Source organism: Colossoma macropomum, unplaced genomic scaffold (assembly GCF_904425465.1).
Source record: "Colossoma macropomum unplaced genomic scaffold, Colossoma_macropomum, whole genome shotgun sequence".
Lineage (NCBI taxonomy): Eukaryota > Metazoa > Chordata > Actinopteri > Characiformes > Serrasalmidae > Colossoma > Colossoma macropomum.
In genome coordinates, this window is record NW_023494792.1 from 58,910,711 (window position 1) to 58,924,315 (window position 13,605).

General features: G+C 39.6%; 1 protein-coding gene across 2 annotated transcripts in view; it reads left to right on the forward strand.

Moving 5' to 3' along the window:
- exoc4 (exocyst complex component 4) overlaps window positions 1–13,605 on the forward strand; it is a 253,715-nt gene that overhangs the window by 220,485 nt on the left and 19,625 nt on the right. For both annotated transcript variants that reach the window (XM_036577676.1, XM_036577677.1), the window contains exons 15-17: window positions 5,689–5,830; window positions 8,711–8,889; window positions 10,445–10,604. In XM_036577676.1, the coding sequence (XP_036433569.1) occupies window positions 5,689–5,830; window positions 8,711–8,889; window positions 10,445–10,604 (481 nt within the window). The remainder of the gene's footprint in view (window positions 1–5,688; window positions 5,831–8,710; window positions 8,890–10,444; window positions 10,605–13,605) is intronic.

Genomic DNA, 13,605 nt, shown 5'->3' on the forward strand with positions numbered 1-13,605 from the left:
CTCTCTGTCATTCACTCTCCCTCTCTGTCTATCTCTGAGTCTCTCTGTTGATTTCTCTCTTTCTCAGTCTTTCTTTTCTCTCTGTTAATGTTTTTCTTGCTATATCTCTTTTCTGTCTAACAAATGCTTATAACAATTATATATAGCCTGAAAATTAAGTAATTAATTAAAAGTAAAATAAGTAAAAAATAACTAAAATAGTAAAAATAAACAAAAAAAAACACATATTAATTAACAATATATTTAAATACATTATAAATAAATATGAAAACTAACAATAAATAAGTAAAAATTCTCCATCTTTTGCTTTTCTCACTCTGTTACTCTTTCTCTCTCATCCTGTCTCTGGTTCTCTATCTCTCTCTCTCTCTCTCTCTCGTTCTCTTTTCGCCGGGTTCCTTCTGTCTAAAAGCTCTTTAACGACCTTTTTCGAGCCGTCTCGCAACCTCCTCACGCCAAGGTTTCACACCACTTCAGGAATGGCAGCGCGTTCCGACACTGCAGAGGAAATAATGGAACTGCTTCACCGAAGAAAAGCTTTATGAATGCAGTATAAAACTCGTTAAAGCGATTGCCGGCCCTCACCCCGGCATGCAAAAGTAATGCATAAGCAAAAGTGTGATTGAAGCGACTGGCTTCTTTTAGCTGTCACTATGGTGATCAGATCCTGAGCAACCAGTGCTTCATTTTTTAAGGCAGAAAAACAGGATGATAACGAAACAGAGTCTCAGCCTGAAACGGCGCATTTATTCTGTTTTGAGACACTCGCGTCCTGTTCGTCCATCATTCTTTCACTCTCGCGCTCGCTTGATGAGGGTCTTCTTCCCACAGATGGCACCAAACAGACGCTTTGGCAGAGATAGAGTTTGAAAATAATTGGATAAGCTCACCACATACACACTCCCATAAAAGAGATATAAAAGCCTTTAACTTGAAGAGGAGAGAGAGGGGAGGGGGGGTTGCAGTAGGGATGCAGTCTGGGGGGACGCGGTGTGCTCTAAATTGGCCGCCCCACGCAGCGCAGGCTTGATCGCACCATCAAAGTGGGACAGGCTTTGAGGCAATGGGGCAGGGGAAAATGAATAGCAGGTTCTCCTGCTCCCTGATCTCTCAGCGAGGGGGCCGGCACGCTCAGACTTTCAGCAGAGCAGCCGCAGTTGCCCACATAGCACTGCAGCACATAGCACAGCTCAGGCCGTTAAACCATGTCAGTACACGCACACATGCTTATATTGACAAATACGCGGCTGCTTAAAGTCAACATGAAAACAGATGTTGTTGTCAGTTAATGTTGCTGGTCATATTAAGCATGATTCATCGTATTATATCAAGCATTATGTATCATAACATTTAAAAGACAAAATCCAATGACTTTATAACACCTTATTTCCAATGCTGGCTTTACACGGTAAAGCTTTGGTGCAACTAGTTGCATGTTGAGTAGCTTGCAACATAAATTATGTGAAACACTTACACAAAGCAGTTAAAAAAGTTGCATGCAATATACACCTTATTTTCAGTGCTGGCTTTACACAGTGAAACTTTCATGCAACTAGTTGCTCGTTGTGAGTTGCTTACAACATAATTTGTGTGAGACAGTTACACAAAGCAATTTAAAGTTGCATGCAGTACATTCCATTACTCCACTAGTTAGCCAATTTAGCAGCTCATATTTATAAACACCATATCATTCTCGCTGTAATCTATGAACTGTAGTTTATGTATTTGCAGCATTTTTATCATTTTCGTATAATTTTTCAGCTGCCATTGCTCCCTTTTTTCCTATATCTACATATCTATCACCTTATTTTCAAGGCTGGCTTTACACGGTGAAACTTTCATGCAACTAGTTGCATGTTGTGAGTTGCTTGCAACATAAAGTATGTGAAACACTTACACAGAGCATTTTAAAAACAAAGTTGCACGCAATCCATTCCATTACTCCACTAGTTAGCCAAATTAGCAGCTCATATTTTTTAAACACCATATCATTCTCGCTGTAATCTATGAACTGTAGTTTACGTATTTGCAGCATTTTTGTCATTTTCGTATATTTTTTTTCAGCTGCCATTGCTGCCTTTTTTCCTATATCTACATATCTATTACCTTATTTTCAAGGCTGGCTTTACACGGTGAAACTTTCATGCAACTAGTTGCATGTTGTGAGTAATTTGTGTGAGACAGTTACACAAAGCAATTTAAAAATAAAGTTGCATGCAGTACCTTCCATTACTCCACTAGTTAGCCAATTTAGCAGCTCATATTTATAAACACCATATCATTCTCGCTGTAATCTATGCACTGTAGTTTACATATTTGCAGCATTTTTATCATTTTCGTTTCATTTTTCAGCTCTCATTGCTGCTCTTTTTTTCTATACCTATGCATCTATCACCTTATTTTCAATGCTTTACACAGTGAAACTTTCATGCGGCTAGTTGCATGTTGTGAGTTGCTTGCAACATAAAATATGTGAAACACTTACACAGAGCATTTTAAAAACAAAGTTGCACGCAATCCATTCCATTACTCCACTAGTTAGCCAAATTAGCAGCTCATATTTTTCAAACACCATATCATTCTCGCTGTAATCTATGAACTGTAGTTTACGTATTTGCAGCATGTTTGTCATTTTCGTATATTTTTTTTCAGCTGCCATTGCTGCCTTTTTTCCTATATCTACATATCTATTACCTTATTTTCAAGGCTGGTTTTACACGGTAACTCTTTCATGCAACTAGTTGCATGTTGTGAGTTGCTTGCAACATAATTTGTGTGAGACAGTTACACAAAGCGAATAAAAAAATGATGATAGATCAAAGCATTCTTTTCATGCTAAAACCCTTTGTTGTTCTCTAGCCAGATATGCGCACACAGTCTACAACAGCCTGTTGCACTTGTTCACACTTTCAAGCTTAAACTGCTTAACCCATGATTGGAGGATAATTGGCGATCGCTTTTGCTTCCAATTAGTTCTGACTAAGACTCTGTATATGTGGCTGCAGTCCAGCACAGCTAAAGGGTTAAGTTTCATAAACCAGCACATGGAGACTGCAGTCTTTACTGTACACCTCTAAAAATGTAATTGTGAGATGTCTAAAGTCCAATTTTTTCACAGTAATCATGTTTATTTTTCTGTCCCTGCCCAACCTCATCCAAAAATAAATGCCCTTTACTTAAATTGTGTAGATGCTTGTTAGTATCTATACTATTGTAGTGTAAAAGGACTGTTGGCGGAAAATTGTAACTTCTGGGCAGATTAAACTGTAGTTAGTGTTTCTCTGCTGTGCAGTATAGTGGAGTGTAACTTTGCTCTCTAAATTTGGACACAAATGTAAATGCAACACAGTGAATAAGCACTTTGAGAGTCTGCTGTAGATGCTTTATAGACACTCAGCTTGTCTTTAACCCCTTAAATGGTCAGGGTTGGCCAGCAGGCCCAAAGTCTTATTACACACTTCTAAAACCTAACAATAGCTCAACAACTTTGCATTGAAGTCCCTGTAGTTACTGAATAATAAGCCTTAGTATGTAATAAGCCTGGGGTTTTAAGGGGTTAGCTTACCTTCAACTTAGTATCTGTTAAATTAAGTCATTCAGAGTGGTTTGGTGTGAAAAGCTCTGTCCTGGAGAAACTTTCCAAGTCAGAAATGTTCACAGTGGTGGTGATAGGAACCAGACGTCTGAGGAGTTCAATGCATCTAAAAGCGAACTAACGTTTGTTATTATGCAAGCTGGTTGCAAGTGTTGCCTGATACATTGTTTAATGATAGCTTTGGCCTCCGGCTTATTTTCTTTAATGCATTTGTGGTGAAAGAAGATGGTTCTATATAGAACCCTGAACACTCAAAGAACCCTTTGCATGCTTTAATGGTTCTTTGCATCGTGAAGACGTTCTTCACATTGATGGAAAATGTGCTTTTTCTGAAAAGTGTTCTATAAAGCACCAAAAAGTGTTCTTCTATTATAACAAACTTGACATTGTAACAGTAGAGGAACCCTTTTTGGTGCTATATAGAGCCCTTTTTAAAAAGGTGCTATATAGAACTATATACAGCACTCTCTCCATCAGTCTTTCACGATGCAAAGAACCCTTTAATCATGTAAAGTATTCTTTGAGTGTTCATGGTTCTACATAGAACCATTTTCTTTACTGAAGAACTTTTTTAATAGTGTACTTAAACTTATTTACTCATATTTCTCTCCATTTTACCATCAGAAGACTCGTGTAGGTTCACTGGTGGTTCTGGATAGTGAATAAAATGTCTATATTTGTGTTGTAGTCATGGCGACCCCTGATTCCTATCAAAAAATCTGAGTCTGTATGTTTCTCTACTGTGAACCATTTCACATCAAACCACTCTGAGTGACTTTGTATTTGGAGAAATTCCCCTTTGCATGAGTTTGATAACCACCCCCCCAATACCTTGTGGATCCCAGAAGCCAGAAACTATATTCAAGCACATATTCCTCCTTATGAAATTTGCACTTTTTAATCAAGCCGTGTCAAATACAGCCTTATCTATAACTGGGTCCTGTCTGCTGAGTTTGCTTATAGAGGAACCTTTAATTAACTAACACATACTGAGACTCCAGTCCTCACGCTTTATCTCTACCTGACTGTCAGCTGCATGTGTTTGTATACGTTTTTGTATCTTTCTGAGAGACCCGCAGTGATGGATTCCCCCCTCAATGAAGACAGCACTTCGAGTGGACAGATCGGTTTGACTCTCCACTCTCCTGCATACTGTTTAGCCGCTCCTGTGTGTCAGTTAACCTTGCTGTAAATATGCTGATGTGCTGTAGCTCATCAGTGTGAAAGAGAGAGACCTTCAGAAGGTCAGAAAGAGGCTGCAGAGAGTTTCAGGTAGTCAATGCCCATCACCGTCCCTTCTGTCTCATTGATTTACCCCCACACATACTCTTATCTGTTAGTAGTCACTCTGCACCCGTATGCGTCCCTGTGTCTCACTGACTAAAAGGGCTCTTATATGAGCAGTGGTGCCAAAGTCTCTCCACTTTTGCTCTGCTGTAGTGTAATTTATGGCCATTGATCTACACACGGATTGTGGTGCAGAGTGCAGAGACAGGCTCACAGCCCAGTCATCCGTTCCTTTCACTCCAAGGCCAGCTGACCTTTTTAAAAGACTGCTCGGCTTATTCTGATTTATGCAGTGTGAGATTGCTAACGCGTGTATTAGAGTTAGTGTCGGTTGTATATTGATATAAATATAATGAATATAATTTGTATTAAATGTAAATAGTATTAAATAGAATTAATATAATTAATTTAAACTCTGTATAGCTCCAGTATGGAACTTTTGAAAGATGTAGACAAAAGAGACATAATTAGATAGATTAGATCAAATAATACTTGATTGGTTAATAGATTATGGAAAAAACAGTTAGTTGCTGGACTAGTTTTCATTTGTTAGTGCTGTTTAAAGGAATAGTTCAGTTAAAAATCTAAATAACGTTTGCACAGGCAACATTCGGTGTTCTCCCCCCAAAATGTTCAAGTCGGCAAATAAACAATAATTGTGCATTAAAATGTGCAGAAGTGTGTTCTCTATAAAGGATGTGTTCACTTATTTTCACTCAGAAAATCAACAAAACGTGGAATCTGACCGGGCCTATGACTGTGTAGTTACAACCCTATGTGGTGTGTTTGTGTGTGTGTGCATTCAGGTGCATCTCCAGGCTCAGACACCCAGGCGAGCAGTGAGAGTGCACGCAGTCGAGAGCACATCCTGCAGACCCTCTCCGACCTTTCCAGGTCCTTCCAGGACATTGCTGACCGCTGCCTGCTCGTGCTACACTTGGAGGTCAGGTAGGTCCAACCAGCTCTCCTCATCCAGACAAAACTCAGACTCAACCAAAGCACTGATTTCAGTAAGCATTCCTGGTCCACTGAATGCGAGGGCCTGACTGAAATATTTTGTCTCTGAGGAGCTAAAAAGTCCAATAACAATATTGGCCAGTTTAAGAAAACCCTTGTGTGGTGTTCAGGTCTGTGGGACCCATTTTCAGTGTTTACTAAAAGAAAGAATGTTGAGAGTTATTACTATTTCAACCTCAGATTTCTTGGCCTTTGGTCATTTTTTGTGAAGAACATATAAAATAACCCATTTTCAGTGTCTTCACTCTGTTCACCCCCCACACATTTATATTAGACATGTGGTGTTGGGTGAACCCGTGGGGAGTAAAAGTGTGGAGGTGCTGTGTCCTCCACTCTGTTCTCCTCCTACATGGCCTGCTGTTAGTGTGTGTGTCTGTGTGTGTATGTGTTTGTGTATATATATATATATATATATTTATATATATATATATATATATATATATATATATATATATATATATATATATATATATATGTGTGTGTGTGTGTGTCTGAGGATGGACAACATGGACAGGCTGCTGACTGGCTACAGCTGCTAAAGGAGAACCCTACGCTGGACACTTGTGATATTTTAAACATCTGGTATTTTTACATACATTTTTATGGCTGTATTGATTTAAAAACGATAATGTGGTGGGTCCAGCAGACCACTGAGTAACAAACACATCAACACCACACAAGGGTTAAATAGATTCCACATTTTAGTTAAACTGTGCTTCTCTTATTGATATGATCATCAGTCTTTTGACATCAGTGACTTTAACTCACAAAGTATTAAATATTGTAGTGCTGAAGCTGAGCTTACAAGCCTTCTTAATGGCTTCATTGGTTTCTTTTAATAACACTACTGTTAACAAGTTTAGAATCATAGTTCAAAGGTTTGGAATCAATGATTTCAATAATATGAAAGCAGTTTAGTTTGCAGACACAAAGCAATAGTCACATGTATATGTATAATAGTCATATATACATGTGTGTGTATATATATATGTATAAACACACACACACACACAAGACAACTTTTGCATGGAGGTAGCCATTAGAAGATGGTAAATTGTGGCCATGAAGGGATGTACATGGTCAGCAACATTACTCAAATAGGCTGTGCCATTCAAGTTATGATTGATTGATATTAACAGGCCCAAATTCTGCCAAGAAAACATTCCCCACACCATTACACCACCTCCACCAGCCTGGACTGATGACACAAGGCAGGTTGGGTCCATGGATTCATGCCATTGGCGCCCAACTCTGACCCTACCATCTGTGTGTCCGGCAGAATTGGAGATTCATCAGATCAGGCTACATTTTTCCAGTCTTTAAGTGTCCAGTTTTGGTGAGCCTGTGCCCACTGCAGCCTCAGCTTTCTGCTCTTGTGCTGTTGTAGCCCATCCGCCTAAAGGTTCAATGTGTTGTGCATTCAGAGATGCTTTTCTGCTCAGCACAACTGTACAGAAGGGTTATTAGAGTTCCTGTACCCTTTCTGTCAGCTTGAACCAGTCTGGGCTTTGTGCGTAAACCTGTCTCATCAGCAAGGCACTTCCATCAGCAGAACTGCCGCTCACTGGATGTTTTTCTAGAGCGACTCTAGAGATGCTGTATGTGAAAATCCCAGGAGATCAGCACAAACACTCAGACCAGCTTGTCTGGCACCAACAATGGTTGATGTGAACATTACCTGAAGCTGCTGGCCAGTATCTGCACTGCTGCCTGAATTAGTATGTATAAATACATATATAATACAATATTAATACAATACATACATATATATATATATATATATATATTTGATTGTGAAATGACAAATTAATGTTCAGAAGGAAAGACCAAGGCTTGGCCATGCATCTGGACTGGTCATTCTGCATGACCCTGGAAATAAAGGTCTAGCCAGTGCTCTTGTCTTTAAGGATGCCCCAAGTCCATTAACTGCTCCTCATATTACATAAAGTGTCCGGTCAGTGCACTCATACACAGGTCCATTATGTCTGCTTTTCTTCAGATGAAGCTCTATATCTAAGCCCTTAACTCAAGTCTCTTAGCCCTCGAGACGTAACTCTGTTTCTCTGTGTGTCTTTGTTCTTCTGAGCAGCTTGAACCCAAAAAACCATAATGTTTCTACCACTGAAAGAATCAAGTGTGGGAAACAGTTAGCATGAGCTTTTTCATATAATACAGATGGTCTCTGCTAACGTCCATTTGTCATTAGCACTGTTATCATTTTTATTTATTTTTTTTAGATGAAGCATTGCTTTCTGCAAGCCTTAATGGCCACCTCTTGTCTTTTCCAGATTGCTCACAGATATTGTTTAGCTTATGCACTCCTATTTTATGATTTGGAAACAGTAACTCCTTGCTCTCGTGCCACGCATTATTGACTTTTCCCATCAAGCAAATTTCCCCTGACAGTGCTTGTGAGTAAATTAAGCCAGGGGAGGAGAGGATGGAGGCTTTATGGTTTGGTGGCGGAGTGGCGGCACTCATAGGTTTTTAATGGTAGTGGAGGCTTGGGCTATTTTATGGGAAACTGATGAACGTGTAACTGGAGGCAACCATTATGGAGAGATCTCTCTCTCTCTTTCTTTCTCTCTCCCTTTCTTTCTCTCTCTTTCTGAGATTCTTCAGGCACTCTTGAGATTTTTTTTCCCTCCAGTCATAAGTACGTATTCAAAGGCTGCGTTAACAAAATTCTAAGGAAAATACAGTCATACAGTCATAAGCCCTTCAGTAATCTTGCTGTCAAAACATCACATCTTTCACTGACTGAAATATTGAGTCATTGTGCCTCTTTGTCTGGATGCATTCTCTTCGCAGAGTTCACTGCTTCCACCATCTCATCCCGCTGGCCAAGCAGGGCAACTACGCCATCGTGGCCAACGCTACCAGCATGGACTACGACCCCCTGGTGGTCAAGCTCAATAAGGACATCAGTGCCATCGAGGAGGTGATGGGGGCAGCGCTGCAGCAGCACAAGTTCCAGTACATCTTCGAGGGTGAGTGTGGGAGTTTGACAGGGACATCACTGTTATGTTTTATGGCCATGTGAAATCACAGCTGGACCCATTCACTATGCCAGGAGTTTCCTTAGAAATAGTCATTAATGGGCTGTTCCATTAATCCACCCTTTCATTTATTTAATTTCCAGTCAAAATGGCCATTCAGTACAAGCTACTCATTTTTTAGTGTCAGACAAAAAAGCAGAAAAGATATTCAACATAAAATTATACAGAAGCCTCAACAATGTAGTGCGTCCACTCTTTATTACAGCTTCCAACTTTCTTTGAGACTTTCTTTCAGTTTCTCTAAGAAATCTGCAGGGATATTTTTCCACGCGTCCAAAGTTCAGTCCTAGAAGTTGGTTGTATTTTCTGCTTCTCACGATCCAGTAAACACATTCAGTGATGTTGAGGTCTGGACTCTGGGGTGGTCAGTCCATTGTTCATCTTCTTTGTTTGATGTGTCCGTCTCCTTTTCTCAGTGAGGTTCTTCTTGACAGCTACACATCCTTTCAGACCCACAGCGCTGAGTCGTCTTCTCACAGCGGAAGGATGGACAGAAACACCTGTGGATGTTTTCAGATCTGAAGCAGCTTGATTTTCTCCTCTCTCTCAGAGATGAGAGCTTTAAGTGCTGTTTATCTGATGGGGTCAGTTTTGGTGTCTACCAGGTCTTCCAGTTGGTTGTTAGGAGTCACGTTTTCTCTGTAGCTTTTAATCATTTCTTTTTTAAACTCCAGTTTTTGCTGGAAATTAAGTAAATGAAGGGTGGTCTCTGACTTTTGCACAGTACTGTTCATCTGTAAGTTACAATTTGCTACCAATATTATAAATAATGTAAGTCTGGTTCTTCAGAATCCATTTGTTTTGTGACCAAAGTGTAAATGTAATGCAAAAGGTTGGACCTTTCTTTGTAATTAAGATGATTTAGCCCTTCAGTGCCAAGTATGATCAGTTCAGATCCAAATACACGTCTTGGGGCAGAATAATAGTGCAATTTCTTACATATAGCAAATGTATTCTACTGATATTAGGTTCGAAGTTACTATTAGGCAGATTTTAATGGTGTAACAGCTTGAAGGGGCCATATTTTAGAAAAATGTGTAGAGAGAAGTCTGTAAAAACAGTATGACAGCTGCCATCTATACAAGTGCTTGAAGTACATTCCAGGTTTGGTGCAGTTCTAAAGTGGCTGTAGAATCTGGCTGCAAACTGGCTGATCATCTGTAGCATTTCCTTTCCAAAAACATTTCATTTCAATGTGTTAGCAGGCCTGTTACGTAGTGAAGCTCCAAAAGAATCCCACTTTTATGTTATACCCTTTTTAAAACTTTCCTGTTGACCCCATTTTGAAATAAGGCGACCCTAATGCGGTCTCAACCCTGTGCTCTCCATATCTGTCGGTTCCATCTTTTTAGCAGTCATCAATATGGAAGAAGTCCAGCTTCATTATCAGACGATTTCAACCAGACAGCACAAATGTATCTAACAGAGAATGAAAGCTAGTTCTGCCATTAGCATCACGCTGCTTCTCTCTGTGTGTGCCCTGCAGGTTTGGGCCACCTGATCTCCTGCATTCTGATCAACGGGGCTCAGTACTTTAAGCGCATCAGCGAGTCTGGCATTAAGAAGATGTGCAGGAACATCTTTGTGCTTCAGCAGAACCTCACCAACATTACCATGTCACGGGAAGCGGACCTGGACTTTGCGAGGTAACACAGGCCCTTTTTTCTGCGGGAGCCTTTCAAATCTTATCCAATCACACTTTTACATGGTAAATAATTTGCAGACATCAGTTGAAGTCCCGCTGAACTCAAAACATGTTTTTTTTCTAAGTAGCTTAATCTTGGTTTTATGAACCACACCCTTAAAAAAAAGGTTTTTCAAAGGTTCTTTAGTAAAGAAAATGGTTCTATATAGAACCATGAACACTCAGAGAACGCTTTGCGTGATTAAAGTGTTCTTTGCATGATGAAAGGGTTCCTCAGATTGATGGAAAATGTGCATGAATGTGCTATAGATGGTTCTATGTAGAACCTTTTTGAAAAAGGGTTCTTCTATTGTTACAAGCTTGACATAATAACAATAGAAGAACCTTTTTGGGTGCTGTATAGAACCTTTTCAAAAAGGTTCTATATAGAACCATCTACAGCACATTCTCCAACAGTCTGAAAAGCCCTTTCGCCATACAAAGAACCCTTTAATCATGTAAAGCGTTCTGTGAGTGTTATATATTGAACCGTTTCCTCTCACTGTAGCTTTAACATCGTAACAGTAGAAGAACCTTTTTGGGTGCTGTATAGAACCCTTTTCAAAAAGGTTCTATATAGAACCATCTACAGCACATTCTCCAACAATCTGAAGAACACTTTCACCTTTGAGTGTTCATAGTTCTATATAGAACTATTTTATTTAGAACCTGAAGAACCATCTTTTGTAAGAGTGCATGATATACATGTACACAGTATGTCCTGTGAGTTCCAGCGTCCAATAAATGACCCATATAAACAGCCAAAATCCCCTTTCGATTTAACTGGCCAGTCCTCATTCTGGGCTGTGCTTACATAGGCATAGCCCTTGCCAGGCACGTGGTTAATGCCCACACAGTTTAAGCAACACTGTGTTTCCTGTAGTGTCTTGAATTGAGTGAAAGCTAACAACCAAGCAAAAGCTAACGTAGCATACATAGCTGTAGCTGGTTTGTTCATTTGTCCTTCTAGCCAGCCACACCAGCCATGTGTATATTAGGGCTGAGCCAGAATGATTCAGATAGTTATAAAAGTTAAAAAAATGAATAGTAAAGGATGATTTTTGACATGCAATCGCTGTTGTTATACATTCTCAAAAGAGCTATGAGCTGTCTATACTAGTCAGAGGTTTAGGCTGTGTTCACACAGCAGGTAAAAGTGGCCCAAATCTGCTCTTTTTTTTTTTGTTTTTTTTTTTATATGTGACACAGATGTGTATCTGTGTGTCATTGTGAACAGCAAAAACACACTGAATCTGATATTTTCAATTCCAGTTTGAGACGCTTTCATATGTGCTACTGAAATCCGATACATATCCGATATACGGCAATGCGGCTCAGTCTGAACAGCCAGATCGGAGTTCATGCAGCTTTTTCATCAATCCAACTGTACATTCGTCATCATTTCGCACTGCTGAAAAAAGAGGGTGACACCGGGTAGGACATAGCACAGCTAGAGCACCTAGTGAGCATCACAAAAAGCGCAGATAAATAATAAGCTCATTCTACACTCTTCTCATAAATATAGACGTAATGGAACAAGTCAACATAATTTAATTAGCTGATCACGTTTGGTAACGGCTAACAAACTCTTCACAAACTCTGTCTTCAAGCTAAAAGGTGAATAAGGTGGTAATGTTAGCTAAGCTGTTAGAAACAGACCATCAGAATTTGTTTATCCTAAAGAGTTTAGATTGACACCTTTCTTGTTGTTCATCTAATTTCAAGCCACATGTCAGTGTTGGATGGAGGGCTGTCAATCAGGCGTGCTCTTTAGAGTATAAGGACAGTTCTCAAGTCTGATTAGCAGTTTTATTGTGTTTCAAGCTTGTTTTTTTATTCAGTATTGCTGGATATTTAATATAACTCAATTTTAGTATCAACATTTTCTCTGCGTTGTCTTCAAGCTGTTATTAACATCGTTAAATCTCATTTGTTTGTGGTCATAGCAGCAGAATCAGAGCTGCATTGTGCATTTATTATTAGAACTTTATTTATTTACTGGAAGTCAGGCTGATGGGAATCTCTCTCGCTCTCTCTTTCTCTCTCTCTCTCTCTGTCTCTCTCTCTCTCTCTCTCTCTCTCTCTCTCTCTCAGCCTGTGCGTGTCCTTGAGTTCTTGTGTGGGAGGTGCAGGTGTTGATTTAAATTATAGTGCATTGTTTATTCACACCTGGCATCTGTGATTGTGATTTTGCTGCACTCTCCCTCACTTCGTAATGCACTAATTAGGTCCATGCATTTAAACAAACATTTTTTGAAACCTTAATGTTTTCTATTTGAGCTTATTATTAAGTCTCACACTCACATCATTTACAGACTTGCACGTTCACGCACACAGAATACGGAGGACGATAATGAGACACAAATAGGAGCAAACAGGAAAAAGTGTCTTTTTTATTTTCTTGCTCTTTTAGTCAGAGAGTTCACAGATTGGTCACCACCCAGTAGGGCTGCTCGATAAATTGTGTTTTTATCTTTATTGCGATATGAGTTTCTGCGATAAACACGCATTAAAGGCTGCATGGATAGAACGGGTCAAAATAAAAAACAGTGAAGCTCTGTTTTTTTGCGTATGCGGATCGGTTTAGGAGCTGATCTGTTCAGACTGATGTCACAAACAGATACCATTAAAAAGATATTGTGAACTGCCAAATGTAAAAATGGGATATTGGTGAGAAAATCAGGTTTGGGCCACTTTTACCTGCTGTGTGAATGTAGCCTTTATCAGAGTTTCTTATCTATTTCCTCCAGTGAATGAAAGGTAGAAAGACTACTGCAGCCATCTAAAGGCTAAGTGGCATAATTACATTGGTGATAATGTAGCATTAGAAGCCCCAGATGCTTGAACTCTGCTCCCACCTTTTGGCTCAACAGCCCAAAAAAGGACTGTTCTGAACAGCTGGCCTGTCGTAATGCTTACAACATGATTATTCTCACTCTCAGTGTTGTGTATGAAATGCATTG